General features: G+C 44.5%; 1 protein-coding gene across 4 annotated transcripts in view; it reads right to left on the bottom strand.

Annotated features, from left to right (window-relative positions):
• LOC147253772 (RNA-binding motif, single-stranded-interacting protein 3-like) overlaps positions 1-24,182 on the bottom strand; it is a 228,604-nt gene that overhangs the window by 82,174 nt on the left and 122,248 nt on the right. For 2 of the 4 annotated variants that reach the window (XM_086219056.1, XM_086219055.1), the window contains one exon: positions 1,145-1,270. The exons of the other annotated variants lie outside the window; for them this stretch is intronic. In XM_086219056.1, the coding sequence (XP_086075182.1) occupies positions 1,145-1,270 (126 nt within the window). The remainder of the gene's footprint in view (positions 1-1,144; positions 1,271-24,182) is intronic. 4 annotated transcript variants of the gene reach the window in all.

Genomic DNA, 24,182 nt, shown 5'->3' with positions numbered 1-24,182 from the left:
GAAATCTGTGCTTTGGTCTGATGAGTCCAAATTTAAAATCTTTGGTTTCTGTTTGTGCGACACAGAAAAGTTAACAGATGGTCTCTCCAGGGGTTGGCGTGGCTCAGAGGTTGAATTGCCATCTAGCAACTGAAAACCAAAGGGTTGCTGGTTCGATCTGCACACATCTCCGTGACCATGTAGAAATGTCCTTGAGCAAGATACTGAGACCCGAATTGCTTCTGATGGCGCTGCGACAGACTGGTGACCTGCCTCTTTGCACAGTATGTCTGCTTGAATAGCAACCCCCACGCCCCAAACACACCTCCAGGCTGTGTAATGACCTGCCTCCTCAGTCATCTGACCTAAACCCAATTGAGATGGTTTGGGATGAGATAGACCACAGAGTGAAGACAAAAGGGCCAACAGAATTGTATTCATTTTGAAACGGATAAATTGTGTATCTTCTGTGTTATTGGCATAATAAACTGTAAAAGTTGGAAATTATTTTGGCGAATGGGAACATGTAAATATAAAACAACAGATGAATCTGTTGTTCTGTTAAATATGTGGAATTCCACATATTCACTAAGAAATGTGTCATTATAAACAGTGACTACCCCAGACATGAACGATTTTAAGCGGAGATTTATTGTCTTCCATGCTGAAATTCCTCCATGAAGCAACTCTGTTCTTCTTGTTACTTCCAAGTCATTTTAAAACGAATCTGAAAACCACAGATTTCCTTTCCTTGTGGTCAATGAGGATATATGTTCATTTCATCGAAAGACAACATTTATTCAACAAAATTTCTCAGAATTTTGCAAAATTTCAAGCATATTGGGTTGGCATGTTTGTTCTTACATTTTCTATGCAGTTTACATTTTACTTAACGGGGCATCATGACCTCTCTATCACTCCTCCAGATGCTGTTTGTAATGCTATTCCACTGCCTGCCTGAAAATTGCTTGCAGTACTGTTTTTATGAGTTTGTGCCTTTTAGTGTACCTTTTACTCAAGTCAAGACAATTTTATAGCTCTGAATCACAACAAAAGTTATCTCATGACACTTTACAAGTAGATCAGGGGCCTCATGTATCAATACTTGTGTCGATCTCATGCTAAAAACCTGCGGTGGCAAGAATAGAGAGAGTGGCGTACGCACCCAAAAATTTGGATGTATCAATATGTGTGAGCACCAGAATCCACGCACGTTTCCTTGATACATCCCAATCAGCGTGGAATTGAGCGCAGATGTCGGAGTGACCGGGCCCTCCCCTGTTATGCCCACCTATAAATACACAAATTTATTTAAATAGGGTCTCCGCTGTCGGCACTCACAATATAATGTCAAAGAAAAAGAGGTTCACGGCATGGAGCTGGAGGTGCTGGTCGGGAAGGTGGAGGAGAGACAGCAGATTCTGTTTGGCAGCCTGTCCAGTGGTGTCAGGATAAACAATGAACGTTATGAGTGGGATAAGAAGTGAGAGGGTGAACGCAGTGGGTTCGGAGCAACGCACCCCCGCTGAGATTAAAACAAAGAGGTGGGACCTGTTATTGGCTAAAGTTCCCTTCTAATCACCAGTGTTGTTTATCATCATGTTCATACATCTTAACCTCTTCTAATGATGAAAAGAACACGTCGCAATGCGTTTTTGAGGTTTTATGACGACGGTAGAAAAGTGTTGGCTCCTCCTTTACTGAACGATCAAAGTGATACAAAGTACAATTTTCCTCACTTAACCTGTGCGAGCATCACTACGTCATCAGCTTGCACCACTGCTGCCGCTCTGAAAGATTTCCTCTCTATTTCTAATGCATGTCTGCAATTCCAATTTCCAAAAAAATGCAAGCTAAATTCATTAAGACTAAATTCAACACTGCTCAATCACTAAATGCAATAACTACAATTATCAATTGGCTTAAATCTAGATTTAAATAACAATATGGAAAACAGGACCTCAAGGCGGAGGTCAAGCAGCGTACAGCTGCCCTCCGGAGGAGTGCAGGCCAGACAGGTGAGGGTCAGGGAGAGGGGGACCTGACGGAATTTGAGCAGCTGGTGGCGGCAGTCACGGGCAGCACCTCTGTGGGGGGATTGTCGCCGCCACCCACGCTGACTCCGAGAGCCTGGAGGGTAAGTCGCAACTCCATTTCTTCCGCAACATTTCCACATGCTTTGCCACAGATGTAAAGGCAACAAACACACAGAATAAGCCATTTAAATAAACCAATATGTTTAATAGAAATTGATCCGTCAGCCATGCCGCTGACGTACACCACCCCCGCCGGCTCCCGCGCCAGCCCGTCCACTGGCTCAGAGTCATCTGCCAGGAACAGCGGCATTCGGGCCAGCCCGGCTCCCGGCCCCAGCAGCAGTACCAGGCCGACGAGCGGCAGACGGTCCTCCAGCCCACCCGGACCCAGCGGCGCATCCCCCGGCCCACATGGATCCAGAGGGAGGTTCCTTACACAGGCGGGCCTGCAGTCGCAGAAGGACCTAACGGGGATCAATGAGCGGCTCGACTGCCTGATAAATGTTCTGGAATGTTTAGTGGACAAAATAAATCAATCTGGCTTCATGAATCGTGTAATCGCTTCTTACCCATTCACACTGTGGAAATGAAATTCATGAATATAAGGACGGCTGCCTGGCCGGGATCGGCGTTCATCCCTCCAGCCTCTGCGCATCGACGATCTGCACATTGGAGTGGAAACCCTTACGATGAACATAAGCTTTTTCCTCATGGGATGGCGCTTTTATGGCAACATAGTTGCATTGTGCAGTTATTAGAGAATTAGACATTAGAGAATCCGGCTATTGCTCAAATTGTGCTTTAATATTGACCTTTTCAACTACACCGTAAGGGAATTTAATGTTCCTGCGGGAGAGGCGGATGATCAGGTCCACCATCCAGGGCATGGCCCGGCTGAGGGTTGACTGGCTCACCCTGGACCGGTCCGCCATCTCACGCTGGAAGGCTTTTTGTGCTGATGTACAGTATGTGCGGTTATCAAATAATGTCCGACACCATACACCGCCACACGGTGGCCCAATGGACCAAAGTGCAGTCAACACAAGATTCAGCTTTCCACCAACTTCTACGGCAGCTCCGGAGTTGGCGTGAAACAACGCAAGAATCGACAAACTTTTCTCGTTGATACATCTGAACGTGAGCGTCGATCCTTGCGTACGCAAGTTTTTCTTGCGTAAACCTCGTTGATACATGAGGCCCCAGGTCTAGTACCACACTCCTTCAATGAATTTACACCTGTCACGACCCGGCTCAAAGATCGTGACATTAAAGGAAGGAGACGCGGATTCGACGTGAAAAACTAATTTATTATTAACAAAACGCAAAGATCAACACAAGACAAACCATAACGTACAATGAAGTGTGGTTACCAGTAGCGTCAGTGGTGAGTGCGAGTGGGTGCATGAGTGTAAAGGAGGTGTATACGTGTGCGATGTGATGGATGCAGAGAACTTAACAAAGCAAAAAACAAAGAACGCAACCATCGCTCCAATGTGGGCCAGGAGGAGTGAGCGAGAGAGAGCGTGGCCGGGTTGGCCATCTGCCTGTCCCCCTGAGCATGTCGGTGAGGGGTGCCAAAATTGTGGGGAAATTCCTGCAGAAACCTCAGTAATAACCCACAAGGCCAAAGAAACGCATCAGCTCCTTCTTTGAAGTCGGAACGGGATATCTCGACACGGCCTTGACCTTCGCACCCACCGGACGCACCTCACCCTGCCCAACCATTCTGCCAATTTAGGTCACAGTTGCCCATTGCGAACTCACACTTTGCAAGGTTAACCATGAGCCTAGCCTCGGCTAACCGGGTGAACAGCTCACGGACGCGGTCCACATGAGTTTCCCAGGTGTCAGAAAACACCACGACATCATCTAAATATACGGCACACCCCTCCATATCACCCACCACACGGTTCATCAAGCGTTGGAACGGAGCGGGGGGCGTTCCGCAGCCCAAACGGCATCACTGTGTATGAGTATAAACCTGCCGCAGTAATTAACACGGCAATCTCCTGCGCTCGTGGGGAAAGGGGAATTTGAGGTCAAACTTGCTAACACATTTTGCAGTGCCAACCTGGTCAACGCAGTCATCCATCCTGGGAAGGGGAAAGGAGTCCGGCTTAGTCACCGAGTTCACCTTCCTAAAATCAGAGCAAAACCGCAGGGTGTTATCGGACTTTGGTACGAGCTGGCACGGAGAGGACCAGCTAGATGAGCAAGCAGAGGTGTCAAGTAACAAAGTATTTTTACTTTTGTTACATAAAGTATTTTTTAACGTACTTTGTACTTTCCTGAGTATTTTTTTGGCAAAGTAGTTTTTACTTTTATCCGCTACATTTTAACACAAGTATCTGTACTTTTTACTCACTACTTTTTCAAAAGTACTACTCACTTTTTCAAACAGGCTCGTTACTTTAGTTTCAATGATTGACAACGATCCAAATAATGTAATATAATGATAATAATAATAATAATCCAACACAGAAAAAGCCGCAGTGGCTCGTTCCTGCGCCAATCATAGGAAGCATTACTCATGGTCTCTCCTACAGTCCGGCCTGTGATTGGCTCTCGGTCAACATTGTGCGATTTCATTGGCTATAAACCCGAAAAAACAATACAAGCCACCACACACGTGTAAGCAACACAGCAAGCTGCAGATGATAGGCATTTTTCCATGACAGCCTCATGAGTGACACAGAGGAGAGTGATAATAACCACGCGGTGGTCAGCGACGTAAACTCGACACAGACTGACGAGCCAGATGAAGCCAATATTCCAGGTCCAGCTCACCCATGGCCGTATCTAAAGGAAATGTTTTCCTTTCTCGGATCAAAGAACAGTTCTCTCAGAATGAACTGTAACCTGTGCAAGCCAAGGATCAAAGAGCTCCTGGTTTACAAGAATTTGTCGTCAAACCTGAAAAAGCACGTCGAGGTAAGTAACTGAGCTAAATTAACGTTATGTTACGTTCCATGCTATTGATGCTGTGTAGTGTTTAATGCCATTCCAGGCTGCTATGGTTTTCAACATTTAAAGGTCCTGTATTTATTTGGCAATTGAGCCACGGACCCACCGTGGTCCTTGAATGAGACCCAAAACTTTTGTGTTTTCCTCTGACCAAGTGTTTGACTGTACTTGCATTTCTGTCTACTTCTGTCTCAAGGATAAGCTTCAAAAGGTCCGCAGATCCTCCAGGTACTGTAGGCCTTTGGTTGATGCTCTTCAAGCAGCACTTCAAAACCGTTTTGGACTGATGGATTTTTCTTACAATAGCAATGTAACTCTTGTTATCGTGAAAACAGTCATTTACTAGTTCTCTTGTATTGCACAGAAAATTCAGTAATTATCAAAACATTTCAGCATGAAGATATTGTCTAATTTCATGATCTATAAATCTAGGTATTAACAATGGTGTTTATGGGGAAGCTAACCCTTTTGTTTTATAATTCCATAGGCCTTGACTACATCAGAAGCCATCTGAAGGATCAACCCATGGTGCGCACAGGTGACACTTCCCAGTCTTCAGACAAGGCTGACTTCTTTTACCCCCTCAAACAGGCCAGTGCACATGACAACACCAAGCAGCTAGAGTCCTACCTTGCCAACCCAAACAACACAGTGCACGTCCTCAAATCTTACCCAGCAGTGTGCAACTTGTCTCTCAATCTCAACACACCACTACCTGCTTCAGCTGCATGTGAGAGGCTTTTTAGCACTGCAGGGATGATTTTCTGCACAAAAAGGGCACGCATTGGGTCAAATAACTTTGGGAACCAGCTTCTGCTAAGGATTAATTAAACATTTCGGGGGCATTAAGGGGAAAGTGTGTCTGTTAAGTGAGAGCAGCAGATTAGAATCGGTTCAATGTGTTTTAGGCTGGCTGAGACGATTAGACTTCGGCAAGTGTGCCAGCAGCCCCCCTAGGTTGCAGAGAGTCTCGGAATTTCTCAGCCAGCTGTGCATGCAGCCAGCGTTCCCCTCGACCAATGGCCAGGGAGGAGGCGCCCCTGACATGGAACCAGTCACACAAATTGGCCGCACCCCTGGACCCAGTCCTGCCACCACCGGGACCACCCCAGAGTCGCGCGCATGGTAGGGCTTCAAAAGGTTGACGTGGCACAGCTGGGTCTGTGCTGCGGTTTCGAAATAATGTAATTCTGGTCAGAGATCTTCTCCAGCACCGTGTGCGGGCCGGAGAACTTTGCCTGAAATGGAGAGGCGACCAAGCGAAGCAGGGCCAAAACCTGGTCACCCGGGCTAAAGACACGATGCTCTGCCATACGATCATACAGTCCCTTCATTTTACCCTGGGCGGAGGCCAACTTACTTCTCGCCAACTCACCAGCAGCATAGAGCCTTGTCTGAATCGATTCACATAATCAAGTAAGTTCTCAGGAGGCTCAGAGTCCCTCCAGCCACTAGACACAGCAGCTAACGGGCCCCTCACCGTGTGCGAGAAAACAAGTTAATTTGGGCTAAACCCAGTTTTCTCCTGTGTGGCCTCTCTCGCTGCCAGCATCAACCATGGCAGACACTCCTCCCAGTGCCTACCCAGCTCTGTGCAATAGGCACGTAGGGCTGACTTCAGCGTCTGATGGAAGCGCTCCAAGACCCCTGGCTTTGAGCGTGGTAGGCAGAGCTCTGATTGTGCTGTATATGGAGCTGCTTTAAGACCTGAGAAAACAGGCGGGAAGAGAAATTAGAACCCTGATCCGACTGCACGACCCTTGGGATACCAAACACGGAGATGAACTGGGAAAGGGCCCGAACAACAGCCCGGGTCGTAACAGTACACAGAGGATAAGCAGCTGGGTAGCGGGTACTCTTACACATCACCGTCAAAAGGTACGATGCCCCTGACTTTCAGCGGGGCAGGGGGCCCTCACAATCCACGAGCAGGTGTTCGAAGGGCTGACTGATGGCCGGGATGGGACATAATAGCACCGGTTTTAAAGTCTGATTTGGCTTATCAGTCAACTGACAGGTATGACAGGTCTTAACAAAGGAAGCCACATCCTTGTTCAACTGAGGCCAGAAGAAATGTCTCAGCAACCGGTCGTATGTTTTCTTTACCCCAGCGTGACCTGACTCGCCATGGGCTACCTTAAGCACCGACTGCCTGAGAGCCATCGGCACAACAATCTGCCACACAGGGTTGCCTGGAGAGCTCCCGTCGTGCCGCATCCACTTCCTGACCAGCAGTGAATCCTCCAAGAAATACCCACACACACAGTCACCGCGCTCACTCTTGGGCCAGACCTTCTCAAACAACCCCATCAAGGACGGGTCCCCCTGCTGCTGTGCCACCAGATCACTGACCCTGGAAAATCAGCCAAGGGAACAGAGAACTTTTCTGAAATCTCTGCCCCATCGACCTGGCCACCTGCGCTAGCCTTGGCCATGGTCTGTCTCAACGCACAGGCGGAAAACACCTCCAGGAAGTCACGCTCAACTTCATCTGGTACTGACCTCACCAGTGGTATGGATGCCACGGCCAGCGGGGGAACATCAGGCCACACCCGGGCGCCAACCAGTTTGTTTCCCAGGACAACGGACACCCCTGGGATCGGCAATGCCGGTCGCACGGCCAGTTTAGCAAGGCCCTGGAACAGGTCACACTCAAACCACACTTTGTGCTGTGGAACCCACAAAACATTTAGGTCCATCCCCCTAACGGGTACAGAACAGCCCGTGTCCGTCTTCTCCGAGAGTGGCAGAACCCCAGCCTGGATGAATGAGTCAATCACCCCCGTGTCTCTCAACACCGTCACTGAAATTTTCTGGTCACTCCCCGACAAAGAAACAAAACCGTCAACAATGAACGGCTTGTAAGCCGCCAACTCAGGGGGACAAGAACCCGCTTCCCGCAGGGGAACACTGGACACCGCTGTATGTGCTGGGGAAACCGGCACAGCAAGGCCAGCCCTCTTCGGCGTCCCCAACACCGCATTCTTGGGTCTGCCATGAAGCACCGGACAGTCCAGCTTCCAATGTCCCTGTTTTTGGCAGTAATGGCAGGTTGTTTTTGGGTCGCCCCCACTGTTCACAGGCTTACCGGGGCCAGCTACCAGTTGAGATTTATCTCGCTGACCAGAAGAATCCGCACCACCCTGGCCACCATGGCCCCCCAGCGGGAACTCCCCCAAACCGCCCCTGTGGGTTAACATGTAAATCATTCGCCAGAGCGGCAGCCTCTGTCGCAGTCTCTGCCTTCTGTTCAGTGATATACGTCACCACCCGCATAGGAACAGAGTTTTTAAATTGCTCCAAGACCACAAGGTTACAAAACCCGTCAAAGTCGCTCACGTTGGAAGCGGAGCACCAGCGGTTAAAATGACACGTCAGCTCACATGCAAACTCCAAGTGACTCTGCTCATTACTGCGCTTCCACGATCTGAAGCACAGCCGGTAAGCCTCGAGAACCAGTTCGTAGGCTTTGAGGACCGCCAACTTCACCGATGCTTAACTGCGGGAGTCCGCATCACTCAGTGATGAATACGCCTCCTGGGTTTTGCCCGTCAACACACACTGCAGCATCAGCGTGCGCGCCTAATCAAACCAGTTGTGCGCCTTGGCCAACCGCTCAAAAAGCGAAAAGAAAAGCTCCGGGTCATGCTCTGAATATTTTGGCAAAAGCCGCAGGTTGCCCAGCACATCAAAATCATCTGGAGACCCGACAAGGTGACCGGATTACCTAGGGCTAGCCTCAGTGGCAAGGAGCTTACCCTCGCCAACCAGCGGCAGTCCCACCCGCTCAAACTCCAGCCTGGCCTGCTCGCCCTGCTGGCGCAACCTGTCCTTTTTGAGCTTGAACTTCTTGTGTTCTAACTGCAGTAGGAGAAGCTCCTTCTGCTGCTCGAAAGACAAACTCGATGCCAACGGGATCAACTTAGTCAACGGCGACTCAACTTCTGGCAGATCACCCTTCTCCTGCAAACTTGCTCTTAACACGGCCTTCACTCGCTGTTTCTGGCCCCGATCATCGACGTCAACCTCGTAATGCTCCGCAATCCTGCTGCACAGCTGCTCCTTAGTGAACAAGTCAAGCAAGTCCTCCGAGGGGCAAGCAAAAAAAGTGGTCTACCGACACCATCTTACCACGAACGTGCGAACGAAGCGCACAAGTGATGCCCCAACCGGTACACGAACAGCCGCAGCGCAAGTGAGCAAGCAAACCCCCCTAGCTCACTGTCTAGTGCCTTGCCGTGTCTACCTACCTAAACTCAACCCTGGTCTTTGTGCAGGTACAGGTGGCAGGTAATTACGCACAGTAAACCAGCGGACGAGTAGAGCAACCAGAACCTGGCGACACATTCGGACCCATGGACGTGCTCCCAAGCATGTAGCTCCAACCACTTTCTCCGCAACACTGAAAGAAAACAACAACCAGGCGAAACCCAAAGGAGCAACGCTTCTATGCCTGACAGGGGAACACTCGCTCTCCACAAAAGCAAACACAGCCCACACTAGGAACATTCACGTACGTATCGCTGAGCCGTCACACCCGCAAACAGGAATCCATGCCTACCACCAACGACGCAGCTACTGCTGGCACTGCGGCCACCATAGCTCGAGTGACGTCACAACCAAAACGCAGAGCGCCGAACACCGCTTGACCACCCGGCAGGACAGACAAACGAGCCGCAACCAAAAGAATTACAAAGATCCCAGACAAGCCCCCATATATGTCACGACCCGGCTCAGAGATCATGACATTAAAGGAGGGAGACGTGGATTTGGCGTGAAAAACTAGTTTATTATTAACAAAATGCAAAGATCAACACACGACAAACCATAGCATACAATGAAGTGTGGTTATCAGTAGCGTCAGTGGTGAGTACGAGTGAGTGCATGAGTGTAAATGGGGTGTATATGTGTGGGGTGTGATGGATGCAGAGAACTAAACAAAATAAAACACAAAGAATGCAATCATCACATGGGCCAGGAGTGAGCGAGAGAGAGCGTGGCCAGGTTGGCCGTCCGCCTTATAGCTGGGAGACACCGGGCCCAGGTGCTCCCAACCAGCTTAATTAGTCAGCAGCTCTGCCCATAAAGCTCCAACCTGGAAAAGGAAGGAAGTCACATAACCGATGCCACGCCCCATGCCCGTGACCTTGGGGATGTGACACACCCAACAATTCTCCATGAGCAAGCACATCCTGCAGCAGTGGCGACGAAAACCTTCCTTTTAACAGGCAGGAACGTCGAGCAGATCCAGACTCAATGGGGACAGCCTTCTGTTTTGACCGGTTGGGGGGAAAGAGAGCAGGAGAGCGTACAAAGACAGATAATGGAGGAAGACAGATATACAGAAGGAAAGAGAGGGACAGAGACAAAGCGAGAGAGAGAGAGAGAGAGAGAGAAGAGACTGGGCAAGTGGGGCTATGGGTGGTAGCTGGAGCCGCTTCAGGTCTGCAGCCTCCTCCAGCACTACCCGGGATCTGGGATGTGGGGGACCCGAAGGCTCCGGAAAAGAAGACGAGTTAGTGACACATATGAGTATGATTTATATATGACACATATCGGAGGGCAGAGAGGAAAGAGAGGAGGAGAGAGAAGCCCAGTGCACCATGGGAGATCCCCCGGGAGTCTAAGCCTACAGCGGAATATCTAAGGGCCAGCCTAACCCAGCCCTAACTATAAGCCTGATCAAAAAGGAAGATGTTAAGTCTGCTCTTAAAGCTAGAGAGGGTGTCTGCATCTAGAACTGAAACTGGGAGACGGTTCCACAGGAGGGGAGCCTGATAGGCTGAAAAAAGGCTCTGGCTCCTATTCTACTTTTTGAATCTCTAGGGACCACAAGTAACCCTGCGTCCTGGGAGCGAAGGGTTCTAGCTGGGTAATAAGGGACTGTGAGCTTTGTCAAATATGAAGATGCCTGATTTTTGAGGACTTTGTATGTTAGAGGGAGAATTTTGAATTCTGTTGTTTTATATTGTCTCAGTCCTAGAAAACTAAGAGTGAAATTGGAACAAAATCAAAATGGGCATAGAGTGGCTCATATTCCACTTAGCTAAACAATTTCTAAACACATTAAGTTATAAAGCAGATTTATTTGCAGAAGCGCTTCTGGGACATGAACTTAAGTGCTTTGGAGTGTCCACATATAAACAAACTCTGCCTGACTGACAGATGCGGCTTTCAGACAGTTACATCTCAGTGATCCCACACTCTACATGTTGCTAATGACTCACCTCAGTCTCTGTCCAATCTCCCCTCAAGCTCTCTGTCTCTCTGTTGCTCTCCTACTCTCTTTCTCTCTCTGTAACATCTGTCATGAGCCAGAAACAGCTTCAGCACAACACCAAATATCCTGCTGCTAACAAACTCTACAGCCTGCCTGCCAGCCAGTCAGCTTGTGTTTTCAATCCAATGGAACCACACTGCTGTATAATTGTAGCAGATCTCTCATTATGCTACTTCATGGTTACCCTGAAATACAACAACTCCTGCGAAGAGCTAGAGGGTATGAAGGGCAAAGCAGTTGGGATTTTCCTGTGAAAAGACTAGACCCATATGGAGGGATGCATATGGCCTGATGCTTGTGATTCGTTTCTAGCAACATGAATAGTGACCCTATCTCATATCACTACCAATTAAAACTGGTCACTGGTCACTGGTATCCGGTATCCATCTCTATTGAAAATCCTGAATGACACTGATGTTACTTCATGATGTGTTAAGACAGTTAAGGGTTGGGTTCTGGGAAAAAAGACAAAAAAAACCTTGCAGGTCTTTTTTTGTTGTTGTTTTGATAGGCTAATGTAAACATTGTTGTAACAACATTGTCACCCACTGCAAAGTCCTGGGTTTGTTTGTTACCAACCACCCCAGCCGGCTCTTGATGCCAATTCTGTGTTAAACAACAGTAACTATCATCAATCACATGATATTTTTGAACTATAGAAATTGTCCAAAAAAAAAGCATATTCACTGATTTACATTAATTTACAGTAATTTCCTATTACCATATTACTGGAGTCATGGTAATGGTGATGGTGCCGGTACTATGTATTTGTGTTGAAATAAGATTTAACCTAAGTCACTGTACATGACATGCATGCAGGCATGCTCCCTCATTATATAGGTCCAAACATTATATATCAAATTCATTTGGTTATTTTGTTGATGTTTAATAGTATGTACAGTATGTTTTATGGCTAATACTTTGCTCAGGAAAACCTCACACATAATTACATGAAATGACCCCGAACTCTTAACACCCCACTATGGTGATGGCACGCCTGAGTCAGTGCAGTCTGAAACTTAACAGGTGTTTTCACTACCTAAACATAACTTTGCAAATTTTATCATTTCAAGGAGTCGTTGTCAGTGCATGATGATGATGATGAAATAAAGTTCACTGCAACACATACATTTTTGAGGCAGATCTGGGTGTGGACGTGTCTGAAGAGGTGTAGTAAGAGGGGATGGAGATGATCCATGTAAGTTCCACTCATTCAATTAATGCCATATTGTAGGTGATACACTTTAAAGTAATGCATAGACTACACTATTCCAAAGTGAGGATGAACGTAATGTGTTTGTATTTAACTGATGTTTGTGATAGATGTGACCTCTCAAAAGGCAAAACTTTTTGTTTGTGATGTAAAACTGTCCCTTTGTGGCAGGAGACTTACTTGGTATGAGTTGAAAATTGAACCTGACACCCTGGTTGCCCAGTTTGGTTATAGTAAAACTTATCTAGTGCTGCCACATGTTGTCCAGCAGATGCTTCTGCCAAGTCAAGTCAAGTAAGTTCTATTTGTACAGCACCAAATCACAACAAAATTTATCTGATGACACTTTACAAGTAGAGTAGGTCCAGGACCACACTCCAATTAATTTACACCCAACAATTCTCCAGTAACAAGCACATCTTGCAACAGCAGCGACAAAAACCTCTCTTTTAACAGGCACAAACATCAAGCAGATCCAGGCTCAATGGGAATGGACTTCTGCTTTGGCCGTTTGGGGGGAAAGAGAGCAGAAAAGTGGGGAAGAGACAAAGGCAGCTAATGAAAAAGACAGATAGATAAGGAAAGATAGGGACTGAGATAAAGTGAGAGAAAGGAGGGAGAGAATTACAGACAGTGACTAGAACAGGCTGTAAGGAGAAAGCCAAGCAGAGAGAGAGAGAGAGTCATAGGGCTCAGCAAACAATAAGAACAACTATTTACTGATTATAACATCTACAGGGTACTCAAGCAATCAGTTTCAGCATGATATGAGCCATTATATGAATTATATGAACAAATACAATACAAACAATGCTGATGTTAATGCTGGTACAGTACTGAGAATACTAATATGAATACCACTAGAACGAATACTAATACATCTGATGCTAATGGTGGCAGCTTTAGTCTCTTCAGGTCCACAGCCTCCTCCAGCAGCAGCATTAATTTTTGCTCATTAGGACCAGTGGTCTCAGTAAGGGCTAGGGGTCCAGATAAGGTTCTTTTTTTTGTTTTCTAACAGAAAGGTTCCCCAGGAGGTCAAAAAAATCATCATCATCATCATCATCATCATCATTGCATAGAGCATGTTTCTTTAAAGCATCTGCCCCTCAACTGTGTGTATTTTGTGTAAGTGTTGTTTATGTGCTTCATTGCTTGATGAAATAAGTGCATATGAATACATGCATTTTTAATGGCCAATAAAAGCTCAGGCAAGATTTCCATTTCTTCTGGGTCTCAGGAATTTCCAATGAACACCCTGGCACACTAAGTCATGTTAAATTTGCACAAAACCCTTCCAGTTTTTCTTCTTCACTTTTTATTAATTCAGCTTACTTTTCCATGGCTGACACTTTAATTCTCTCCCTTTTAACATAAACTAACCTTCTAAAGAAGGAGACTTGGGTTTTAAAACTGTGACAAGTCTCTTAATCCTTCTCTTTGACACATTTGTCTAAGAAGGGGTCATTTTGAGAATGCTGCATCCAAAGATAGTTTTAATATCCAAAATCCCTGACAACGTGCAAATTTGAAAGGTCCCATATTATTTTCTTTTCAGACAAGCTCCTATGGTCTCTGAGGTGCCCACAATATCCCCTTTAAAGTTTATAGTTAAAAAAAACTCTGATTATGTGTTCCGGTATCCCCATATTCCCTCTGTTCTCCTCTTTGTGAAAGTGCTGCTTCGGAAACCTTTAAGGCAAATGAGTTGTGACTGGCTATGCCAATCTAACGAGGTGCATGTGGCCTCTCTGCAGCCATATTTCCCTTATGTTTACAACTGGCGATGATGAAGATAGCCGACACCAGTTGAGCAGTGGTTCAAGCATTTGTGGGTAATCCTGAGCCTGCCCTAGATACAGAGACTGACTCGGATGAAGTTGAAGAGTCTCAAAGCAAGCAAAAGTCAACGATAATGTCATACATTTTTGGCAGGTCTTTTTTTTTCTGAACATTGGTATTACAAACATCTCTGGAGATAATTAGACTAACGCTATTGTTAGCTAATATTAGCCAAGGCAGCTCACTAAAACCACCATTTTCATGACATTCACATGATAATTTATACTGTTAGCTATAGTACATAAATTATGTGATTATGATGCAAATGCTAATTTGAAGCAAAGTTATAAAGTAAAAGCGGCTATGATTATTTGGCCCGTTAGCCGGTGACATTTGCTTGGCGGCCTGGTCTCCTTAACATGTGGCGCCCGGTCTGCCTCTTATGTCTTGAGAAACACAGTGTTGTGCAACAGCCGAGGTCTGCCTCGGCCGACAGATTATCACACTCTGCCGCGGGCGGCTGTGGCATGACAGGCCCGGACTGGCCATCAGGAGCACGGTGGTCTGGCATGCTAAATGTCTTGCTGGGGAGACAGCAGCTTAAACTTTTTTTGAAGTGTTGTGAATAGCGTGCTGGGACAATATCTGCGTGTGACCAATAGAAACAAGACAGGCAGGCAGAATAGGAACGGAAGAACATGCTGCTTGAAAACACTGTTGTAACTTAAAAGTACAACTGCTGACAGTGGAGATGGATGGAGAAAAAAGGAAAGGTGGAGCAGAGAGAGAGGAGGACAGAAAGAGAGAGAGATGCTGCAGGAGATGCTGCTAAATGCAGCAAAATTAACATGTGTTTTTTTAACAAGAGAGCATCAGGTAAGCCAGTGATTAAAACGAAAAGAAAAGCTAGCTAAAGTTACTGATGCTGCATCAGCAAGAAAAACAGCCTAATGAATCTGTGTATCATTCGTTCATTTGTTTTTCAAAATAAAACCAAAACTAGAAAAACAAAATGACTCTTTTTTTCAATATTTGTTTCCAGACCCAAAACGGCAAAAGGGATAACGAAGATTTTTCCGATTTCCGATTTTGTGCACAATTGAAAAATGAACAAAACGGATAACAGACGATTGTCCAATTTGCATAGTTAGATTTTACGCAAGCCATGTGACCAGGAAGTGAACTTTACTTGGAAACGAGAGAGAACAGCGACAACCATTATCGCATCATGGCACGGTCTGTGCATTAAACATGAGCACAAACATGTATGTTCTGTTTAGGGAGGGGAAAAGGGTGACACTGAGGCCAGAAGACATGATCACCGAGAAAATCAGTGTCATTTTTCAGGTAAGTCACGTCAATGGCCGAGCGCTGGTGTTGGTTGGTGATGGTATAAAATACATTCAGGCAGTAGAATAAAGAATGTGTAAAGTATAAATAATAGTCTTCAAGATGGCTTATTTTTCACAAGTCATTTAAGCAGAGCACATTAATCACGAAGATGCCTATTCTCATCTTCATTTTCTTCTCCATGCACTCTTCTTCCTGTCCTAGCAAACCCTTACTCTTATTTTCTCTCTTATCCATTTAACTTCTCCATCCTTTTCCCTCCACGCACACACAAACACATGGATACACACACTCCATGGTGGCTAGTGCTGGGTTAATGGGATTGGCGTGCGGCTGGTGGTTGTGTGCAAATTACATGTAATTCAATTGGTATCACTCACTGTCTCCCCCTTCTCATTTCCTCTCTCCCACTCCTCTTATTTCTAGCTCTCTTATTTTGGTTGAAACACTTTTCTACTTTCATGTTGACTGCCATCAAATTATATCAATAATATCACTAAAACTTAGGGGTGGTCTTTCCCACAATTAAAGAAATCTCAATAACAGAAAAAATAGGGACAAAATATAAAACATTTAAAAACAAACATTTGTAAATATGCACCAAGAGATGATTTGCAATCATCTCTTTTTAGAACTTATTCTCTAAAAAGCATTCTGCTCTTTTCACAAAAGAATGTAAATCACACCCAATCAAGCATTTATTTTCTAGTCTAGGTCATTTAAAGTGGGATTAAATCTGCAAATGATATCCCACAAACAGGGACACTACAAAACTTAACTAATATGACATGTAACCAAAATCATCCATCTGTGACTGTCTGGAACTATCAAAGAATTTTGCAGTGGTTACTAGTTGTAAATATTTGAGTTTAACAGTCAAATCCAGTATCTATGTTTAACAATCCTTTACTATTATCCAACTATCCCGCAGCACACCTCCTGTAAAAGTGCATTTTTCAAGCTCTGAAGTTTTGGCCTCAGAATACCTACACCCAGGTTAAGCATCACCCTCTGAATAAGTCAAAGGTGTTCTTAAGGTTTTTTTTTGTTTTGTTTTGTTTTTTTTGGATAATCCAGATGAAGGCTGCTCACTGCTCACTGTCTTCACAGTCAAGACACCGACATGAGTCTGTGTGAAATCTGTGATGGCATCTGAATCCTGTGGATATATCATCTCCAAAGAAAACTGGGAGACATCGTAGGACAGCAGTCCTCATGGCTCTGACATCATGGGTCCTATCATTGGGGAAAAGAAGTTAAACTAAGGAAAAGAATTTTCTGAAGAAATGCCATCATTTTTTTTCAAATTAAGTGATTGAAAGGTGTGTGTGTGTGTGTGTGTGTGTGTGTGTGTGTGTGTGTGTGTGTGTGTATGTGTGTGTCTGTCTGTCCGTCTGTCTGTCTGTGTCTGTGTGTATGGATAAGGAAACATATCAAAATTTATCAGAAAGAAAGAACTTGTACAATTTCCTGTCCTTACACAAGATTAATGAGAAGAAAACGTTTCAAACGTGGGCAATGATCTCTGAAAGTGTCTTGCCCACAATTCTCTTTTTAGATTTGAAGATCTCAAGGAAACAGAGTATGGCAGTCCAAGGACTCAAAGAAGTCTTGCTCAAGATGTTTACTTGCCACTCTTGTGAATTCAGCAAAAACCTTAAAAGACAAAATAGAATTTTTAGTCAGTATGGACCAGTATATTGATAGCTCCTGTGTAGCCTAATTACACCACACATTCCTATCTTTCAGTGTGACACAATAGTTTTGCATTTTGTACATCAAATTAACATTATATCTTAATGGGAGTGGTGGCCGCTTGTGTCAAGCGCAGCATGCATATCGTTTGCATTCTATAATAACCATAACTAGTTTTTTAGTTGCATCAAATTAGCATTTAACACTAGTTAAAAGTGTGGGCAGAGCTCTCATGGTTGTAGCTAATGTAACTATCATGTGAATGACATGTGCTTCAGCTAGCTACATTGGCTGCTGTTAGCTAACATTAGCATTGGCCTGCCAAGAGTTTTAGCTGAAAAGTATTCAGAAATAAAATTGTCCTGCCAAAATTCATTTGTAGTTAATGTAGTCAAAGCTGAGAAATAAATACTTATTGAAGTTGAATAACTTACCTAGAGACTCAGAAAATGCTCTGTTTTTTCAGGGATTCTAGTCAACAAGGTGTTGGGAAACCTCCTGTAAAGTCCATCTGTGCATGTGCATAATTGAGCTCTTCATTCACTCATAGATCACAAGTTCAGTTTACTGAAGTGAACCTAGTTTGATACCTCTTTCAGGCTAAATGAGTACATTACTCAAATTACAGTTCATAGTTCACAGTTCACAATCTTTATTTGTCCCTGTGAGTTAAGTCAACAGGATAGTGAGAAATAATTATTGTACACTAAATTTATTTAAGTAAGCATGGCTATTACCTTTGAAAGTGAAAATAAAGCATAAACACTCAAACGAACAGTGTGAAAGATCGTGGCTTTAGGAAAGTGACAATCAGAAAAAGTGAGAGATTATGCGAGAGATGAAAGAGATATGTGTTTTCTCCTTTCATTTGTTAATTCTCTCATGCAAATACAGAATGAGCACTCAGGGTATGAAGCTAACAAACATACTGGATATATCAGTAGACCAAGCTGAATGAAAATCAGGTATCTGGGTACCATCAGAAGCACACACAAGACAGAAAAAGATAGAAAGATAAAGGGACAGGTTGAGTTAACATCACAAGTGGTGTGACCCAAGGGTTTAATCATGGATGATAATCATGGAATATAGTTTGCTCTAGAGGAAGCATTGCACCCCCCAGACACACACACACACACACACACACACACACACACACACACACACACACACACACACACAAACACACACACACACACATAAAAATACAATTAGGCAGCAGGGTGGCGGCAGGTTGTCAGAGGAGGAGAGCAAACCAGGAGCAAGCCAGGAGGAGAAAGGAGATTAAAAACAGAAAGCAGGGAAGAGACAAAGTGGATGTGGGAGGAAGGGGGAAGGAGGTGTTATGTGTCACTGCCAGTGTTGCCATCTCTCTAATTACCATAAAGGCTGTGGTCCTCTGCAACTGTTATTACAGTATGCACACCACACACATACACGCACACATACATTTACTTAAGACAGTGGCAATACTTGCTTGTATTATTAAAAGGAAAATGTGCAAAGGTCCATGAGGATGACTGACATATATTTTGCTCATCAGAAGGGAAAAAAACTTATGTAGTCTATAGTCTTTGTTGCAAGGATGAAACTTTAAACTCATATCCATCCATCTATTGTCTACCGCTTATCCTGTTAAGGGTCGTGGGGGGGCTGAAGCCTATCCCAGCAGCCTTCGGGCAAGAGGCAGGGTTCACCCTGGATGGGTCGCCAGTCCATCGCAGGGCCAACACTTATTGACAGACAACCATTCACAATCACAGCCATGCCTACGGTCAATTTAGATTATCCAATTAGCTAGTCCCCTCTTGATGTCTTTGGACTGTGGGAGGAAGCCTCCCTGACTACGGTAGCCATAATTAACCAATATTGATCCATATATAAGGTGCATCGGATTATAACGTGCACTGTCAGTTTTTGAGAAAATCAAAGGCTTTTAGGTGCGCCTTATCGTGCGGAAAATACGGTAAATAAAAAAAACTCCCTGCCTCAGCCCTGAGGCACGGGCGGCTGTGTTAGTGCATTTATGGTTGTTTTGGTTGATGATACAATATTACTTTCTGGCTCAGTCCATTGAATCCCCTCTCCCCTCTCTCTCTGCCCATCTGTCTGCACCGGTCTGATCACATGCACGAAATGTACCCACGGTGCGCTCACTCATCAACCCCGCGAAGAAAAAACAAAAACAAAAAAAAAAAACAAGCAGCATAGCGGCACACATGAAGCGGACTCTTCTGGATTTTTTTGAGAAAAAAAATGTTGCAGAGGAGACAAATGCGGTAGCTGGAGGTGGGTTAGGCGATGAGGAAGGTGGAGAAGAACCGAGGAGATTCTCCGATTTCAAGAGTGAAGAGAATAGTGATGGTTTGGCGAAAGCGATGGCAGGTAAAAGGAAAAAGTACGCTTTTCAGCCAAAATGGTTGGCGCAGTTCCTGTGGTTACGATATGAAGGACAAGCCATGGCGTGTGTTGCTGGCAGAACACAATTTGTTATGTCTATGCAGCAGTAAAAAGTTAAACAAAAAGAAGACAATGCTCTTTAAGTATATGAGTTACACCTGTGAAATAATGCTGCTGTCGCTTGAAGTTAAGTTGAATTGAATAAATGATGCACAGTTAGTTTAGGTAATGTTTTCTATGCAGCAGTAAAAAGTTATACAAATGGAAGGCAATGAAATTGCACGTTAAAATATTTTGCAAATATCAAGTTTGGGTCATTGTCAATCTTTACATCAAGGCAAAACAATGGTATGCAAATTAACACAACTATAATCATGATAAGGTTATATATCGATACCACGCTATACGAAGAAAAAGGTGGCGCTACCTAATTTGTGGTGGCGCTACCAACTGAAAAGGTAGGTGGCACCAGTGCTACCTGTGAAAAAGTTAGTCTGGAGCCCTGGGTATAGTGTTTCTGTCAATGTGAAACACACAATGGAGACAAATATGAGGAAACTGTTGGGGATGGCTATATTCAAGCAACTCATATTTTGACTCAATTCTGATTTGATTCAATATTGATCAATAAAATTCAATATTGCTCCAATAATGATGGTAGATGACAGAAATATCCATAAATGTGAAGTTGTTTTCATTCTCATTTGTATACAAACAACCACCACCATGCATTCAGACTTGTCTTACACTGCCTGGATTGACCCTTGCTCCTGGCTCCATTTTCAGAAACAGAGCTGGTACCCATGATATACAGTATAACTGTAAGTATTTAGTCATCACATTTTGCACCTGTGTTGTGCAATTGATATGCGTACCCAAACAATTTTTGATCAGTGTTTTGCATTTTGTATGAACCGAACCACAATTGTAAATAGTGTACTGACCAATTGCATTCATGATGTGGAGTTTTAGGAACAGTTAAGATAATGAGGTTAGAGTTCCATGAAATTAATCAAAGCAATTGAGAAAAACTGTATTAGCAATCAAATATAATGCAGTGAGTACTGAACTACACTGATATAAAGCAGTTAAGTCAAGAGAAACTTCTGTGGTGCCCTTAACCTCTAGAAAATGAGCAACCCACATCATCCAAGTTCAAGGTTGGACTCACAGTTGAGCACTGGTCATTCATTTGCTCACAAAAATTATTAAGTTCAGCTGAGAAGAACAGAGAAAATCAAAATAGGGCCCTTTGGTATTTAAATAAATGAAATGAAATTAACAGAGTCCAAAAGACAGAAAGAAAAAGAGTAGTGTCCTTGTTCCGTGTCCAGGTGTGTGTTTATGTGCGCGTTTCATCCTGCTACTTCAGCTGGGTTTATTGGGAAATGTCTTATCTCGCTCTTGTCAATGGATGGAGTCAATCAGCATCAGAGTGGATCCATCTCAGTCGATCAAGTTCCCTGGCTCGCCACTGATCCACAAGGGCTTAGACTGATCTAGTTCAGTGTCTGATTCCATCAGGGGGGAAAGAAAACAGTCTGCATACATGATGCAGGAACAAAATAAATCAAATGCTGATTAACACTCTGGAATCTAACTCTCTCTTCATATGATTCTCAGATACAGAACATACAAAAACCAACATTTTACAGAATTAGTCATTGTGAATTATTTTTTCAACATCTCTTATTTATTTTTTTAACAAACTTTTAATCAGTATTTCTCCTTTTTTAATTAACACAACATCATGATTGACAACAACAAAACAACCTGACAATACACACGATAAACATTATTGTCACCACCAATAGTACGGTTACAACACGGCATTTTAGCATTAGCACTCACATATAACACATAACAGACAGTAACATCACCCGCTACTAAACAGCGCTACTCGCAGTTAGCCATAGCTCGTGGCTTGCGATCTTTTTTAATGTATCTTACTCAACTTTTCACAACGTTAAACAAGAATACAACGGTTCAACAACTCTGACTGGTTTAATAGGAGTCCAACAAGGTTTATTTACATCTAAAACTACTCCTTGCGCTGTTCAGCTCAGTTACATCTGCATGTCCTCTCGCTCCGTCAGTGCATGATCAGCAAAAAGCAGAATGCTGCCAAAGACGGCACTATGGGCTCTAGTGATGAGGCGCCCTCATGTGGTTGGAGTGATTACAACCCATTAAATCACTTGAATGGGCTTCGTACCCATGTGGGTTACACCCTTCCCTCCTGAATCTGCATGAGTCCCTTCATTAACTGGGCTCTGTTTCCCTTAGGGGCTATTATAGCTGCTGATACTATCTATTGCTTGGGTAACATTCAGTAAAACATTTTGAGCAAACGATAGTAAGGGTTTCCCCAACCCAATGTAGTAAAAGTGGTCAGGGGGTTGTCATGGCCTTTCTGACCTCCGTACTTAGTCAGTTATGTTGGCTTCACTTTCAGTTTCTTTGTCAAATATTTGAGCGTGCTTTGAATCAGCTTCTGGTTGAACCTCCACAAGTTTGTTCTCATCATTTTCTTTTGTCATAGCCAGTTCATCTATCATATCCGATTCGTTTGTCACATCCGGTTCATTTGTCATGTCTAGTTCGTTTGTCAAATCCGGTTTGTCATATCCTTTTGCCATCTCAAGGGGTGTCTGAACAGATCTGGCAGGAGAACTACTGCTATTAAGACCATCCCGAGGCTGGGAGGTCAAGGAACTTGATGGCATGATCGGCAAGCAGTCATTCTCTGGGTTTGCATCAGGTTGCGGCCTTTTCAGAAACTCACACACCTGAATGAATCTTTCTTCAAGAGCAAAAGAGGATTGGGCAGGGTAGATGAAAGAATCATCCTCAGTTTCCGAGAGTTCCTGAAGTAACTGGGGATGACTTTGTCTGGTTCTTGGCTTGAAGACTTTCGGTCTGACTGTTTTGGCTTCCTCTGTTTCAGAGAGGTCACCACAAGGAAGGAGTAGGTCCCTATGTAGAGTTCTGATGGGACCATCTCCATTGCTGGGTTGTACTTTGTACACAGGTATGTCACCTATCTTTTCCAGAACCTTGTACATAGTGGATTCCCACTTTTCCGCAAGCTTGTGTTTACCCCGGAACCTCCAATTTTTCACAAGCATCCGATCCCCTTCCTCTAATGTCAGCTCTTGTACTGTCTAGTCAAATCAGCGTTTGTTCCGATCAGCCACCTTTTGTGAGTTCCTGGTGGTGATTTGATAACTCTCTTCAAGACGTGCTTTCAGATTCTTCACATGCTGAGAAAGGGATTTGGGAGAGCCATCTCTCACATTTAAGCCAAAGATGATTTCAACAGGCAATCGAGGTTGGCGCCCAAACATCAGTTCGTATGGCCTGAAACCTGTGGCATCGTTGTTGGTGCAATTATAGGCATGAGTGAGTAGCTTTACAAAATCTCGCCAGTGACTTTTATCTTTGTCCTTTAGGGTTCCTAACATGCCTAACAGGGTTCGATTAAACCTCTTTACGGGGTTTCCTTGTGGGTCATAGGGCAATGTGTGCACCTTCGTGATGACTGCGAGGGTGCAGAGTTCTTTGATGAGTTGGGACTCAAAATCCCTGCCCTGATCACGTAGCAACTGCTCAGGTAATCCGTGATGCATGAGGAACTGCTCCCAAAGGGTTTTGGCGTCTGTTGCAGCTTTTTGGTCCTTTGTTGGTATGGCAACAGCACAACGAGTAAAATGATCTGTGATGACCAAAATATCTTTGATGTTGCCACTGTCAAGTTCAAGGGATAAGTAGTTAATGCACAGCAGTGCCATGGGGCGAGTGGTATGGATGTGCACCAGAGGCACTGACTTCTCTGGTTGCGCCTTCCTTCTGACACAGCGCCCACATGACTTGATTTTGGTCTCTACCTAACGAGCCATTTTTTGCCAAAAGAATCTTGACCTAACCAGATCCAGAGTTCTTTCCAACCCCATATGCCCCCATATGGTCATGTAAGGACTTAAGGATGTCAGCTCGAAGAAGCTTTGGAGTAACAAACTGGTAAGTGACATCATCACCTGAATGACGTGTTCGGTACAATAGACCATTTTTCATCTCCAACTTTTCCTTCCCTTATGCAAAAGCTTGAGCTCCAAGGAATCTGGACTAAGGTTGACCTCATCTCCTCCGTCCAAGACTTAGACAACCGGCCCAATGACAGGATCAGTTCTTTGATGCTCTTGGAGTTCTTGTGGACTGTAGGTAGGTATGGTGGAACAACCTAACATGTCATCATTTTCATAAGGAACCACATCCAGATGTATAGCGAGGGATTCCACCAGATAGATGGAAGCAAGATAGTTGTTTGCCTCGCTTTGAAGATGGTGAAGATGGTACAAAAACAGCAACTGTATCTGGAGGCAATTCTCAATGGTCAGGAGATGTAGAAAGATGGTGTGAAGTGTATCGTTTGATTCACTCCTTCTCTTCAAGGGATGCATGGTCGTCAGCCATACTCTCATGT

This window comes from Aulostomus chinensis, chromosome 11 (assembly GCF_037954235.1).
Source record: "Aulostomus chinensis isolate RoL2024-O1b breed Wild chromosome 11, RoL_Achi_v1.0, whole genome shotgun sequence".
Classification (NCBI taxonomy): Eukaryota; Metazoa; Chordata; class Actinopteri; order Syngnathiformes; family Aulostomidae; genus Aulostomus; species Aulostomus chinensis.
The sequence above is the reverse complement of the archived record's forward strand: the minus strand, read 5'-3'. Positions and strand labels throughout refer to the sequence as shown.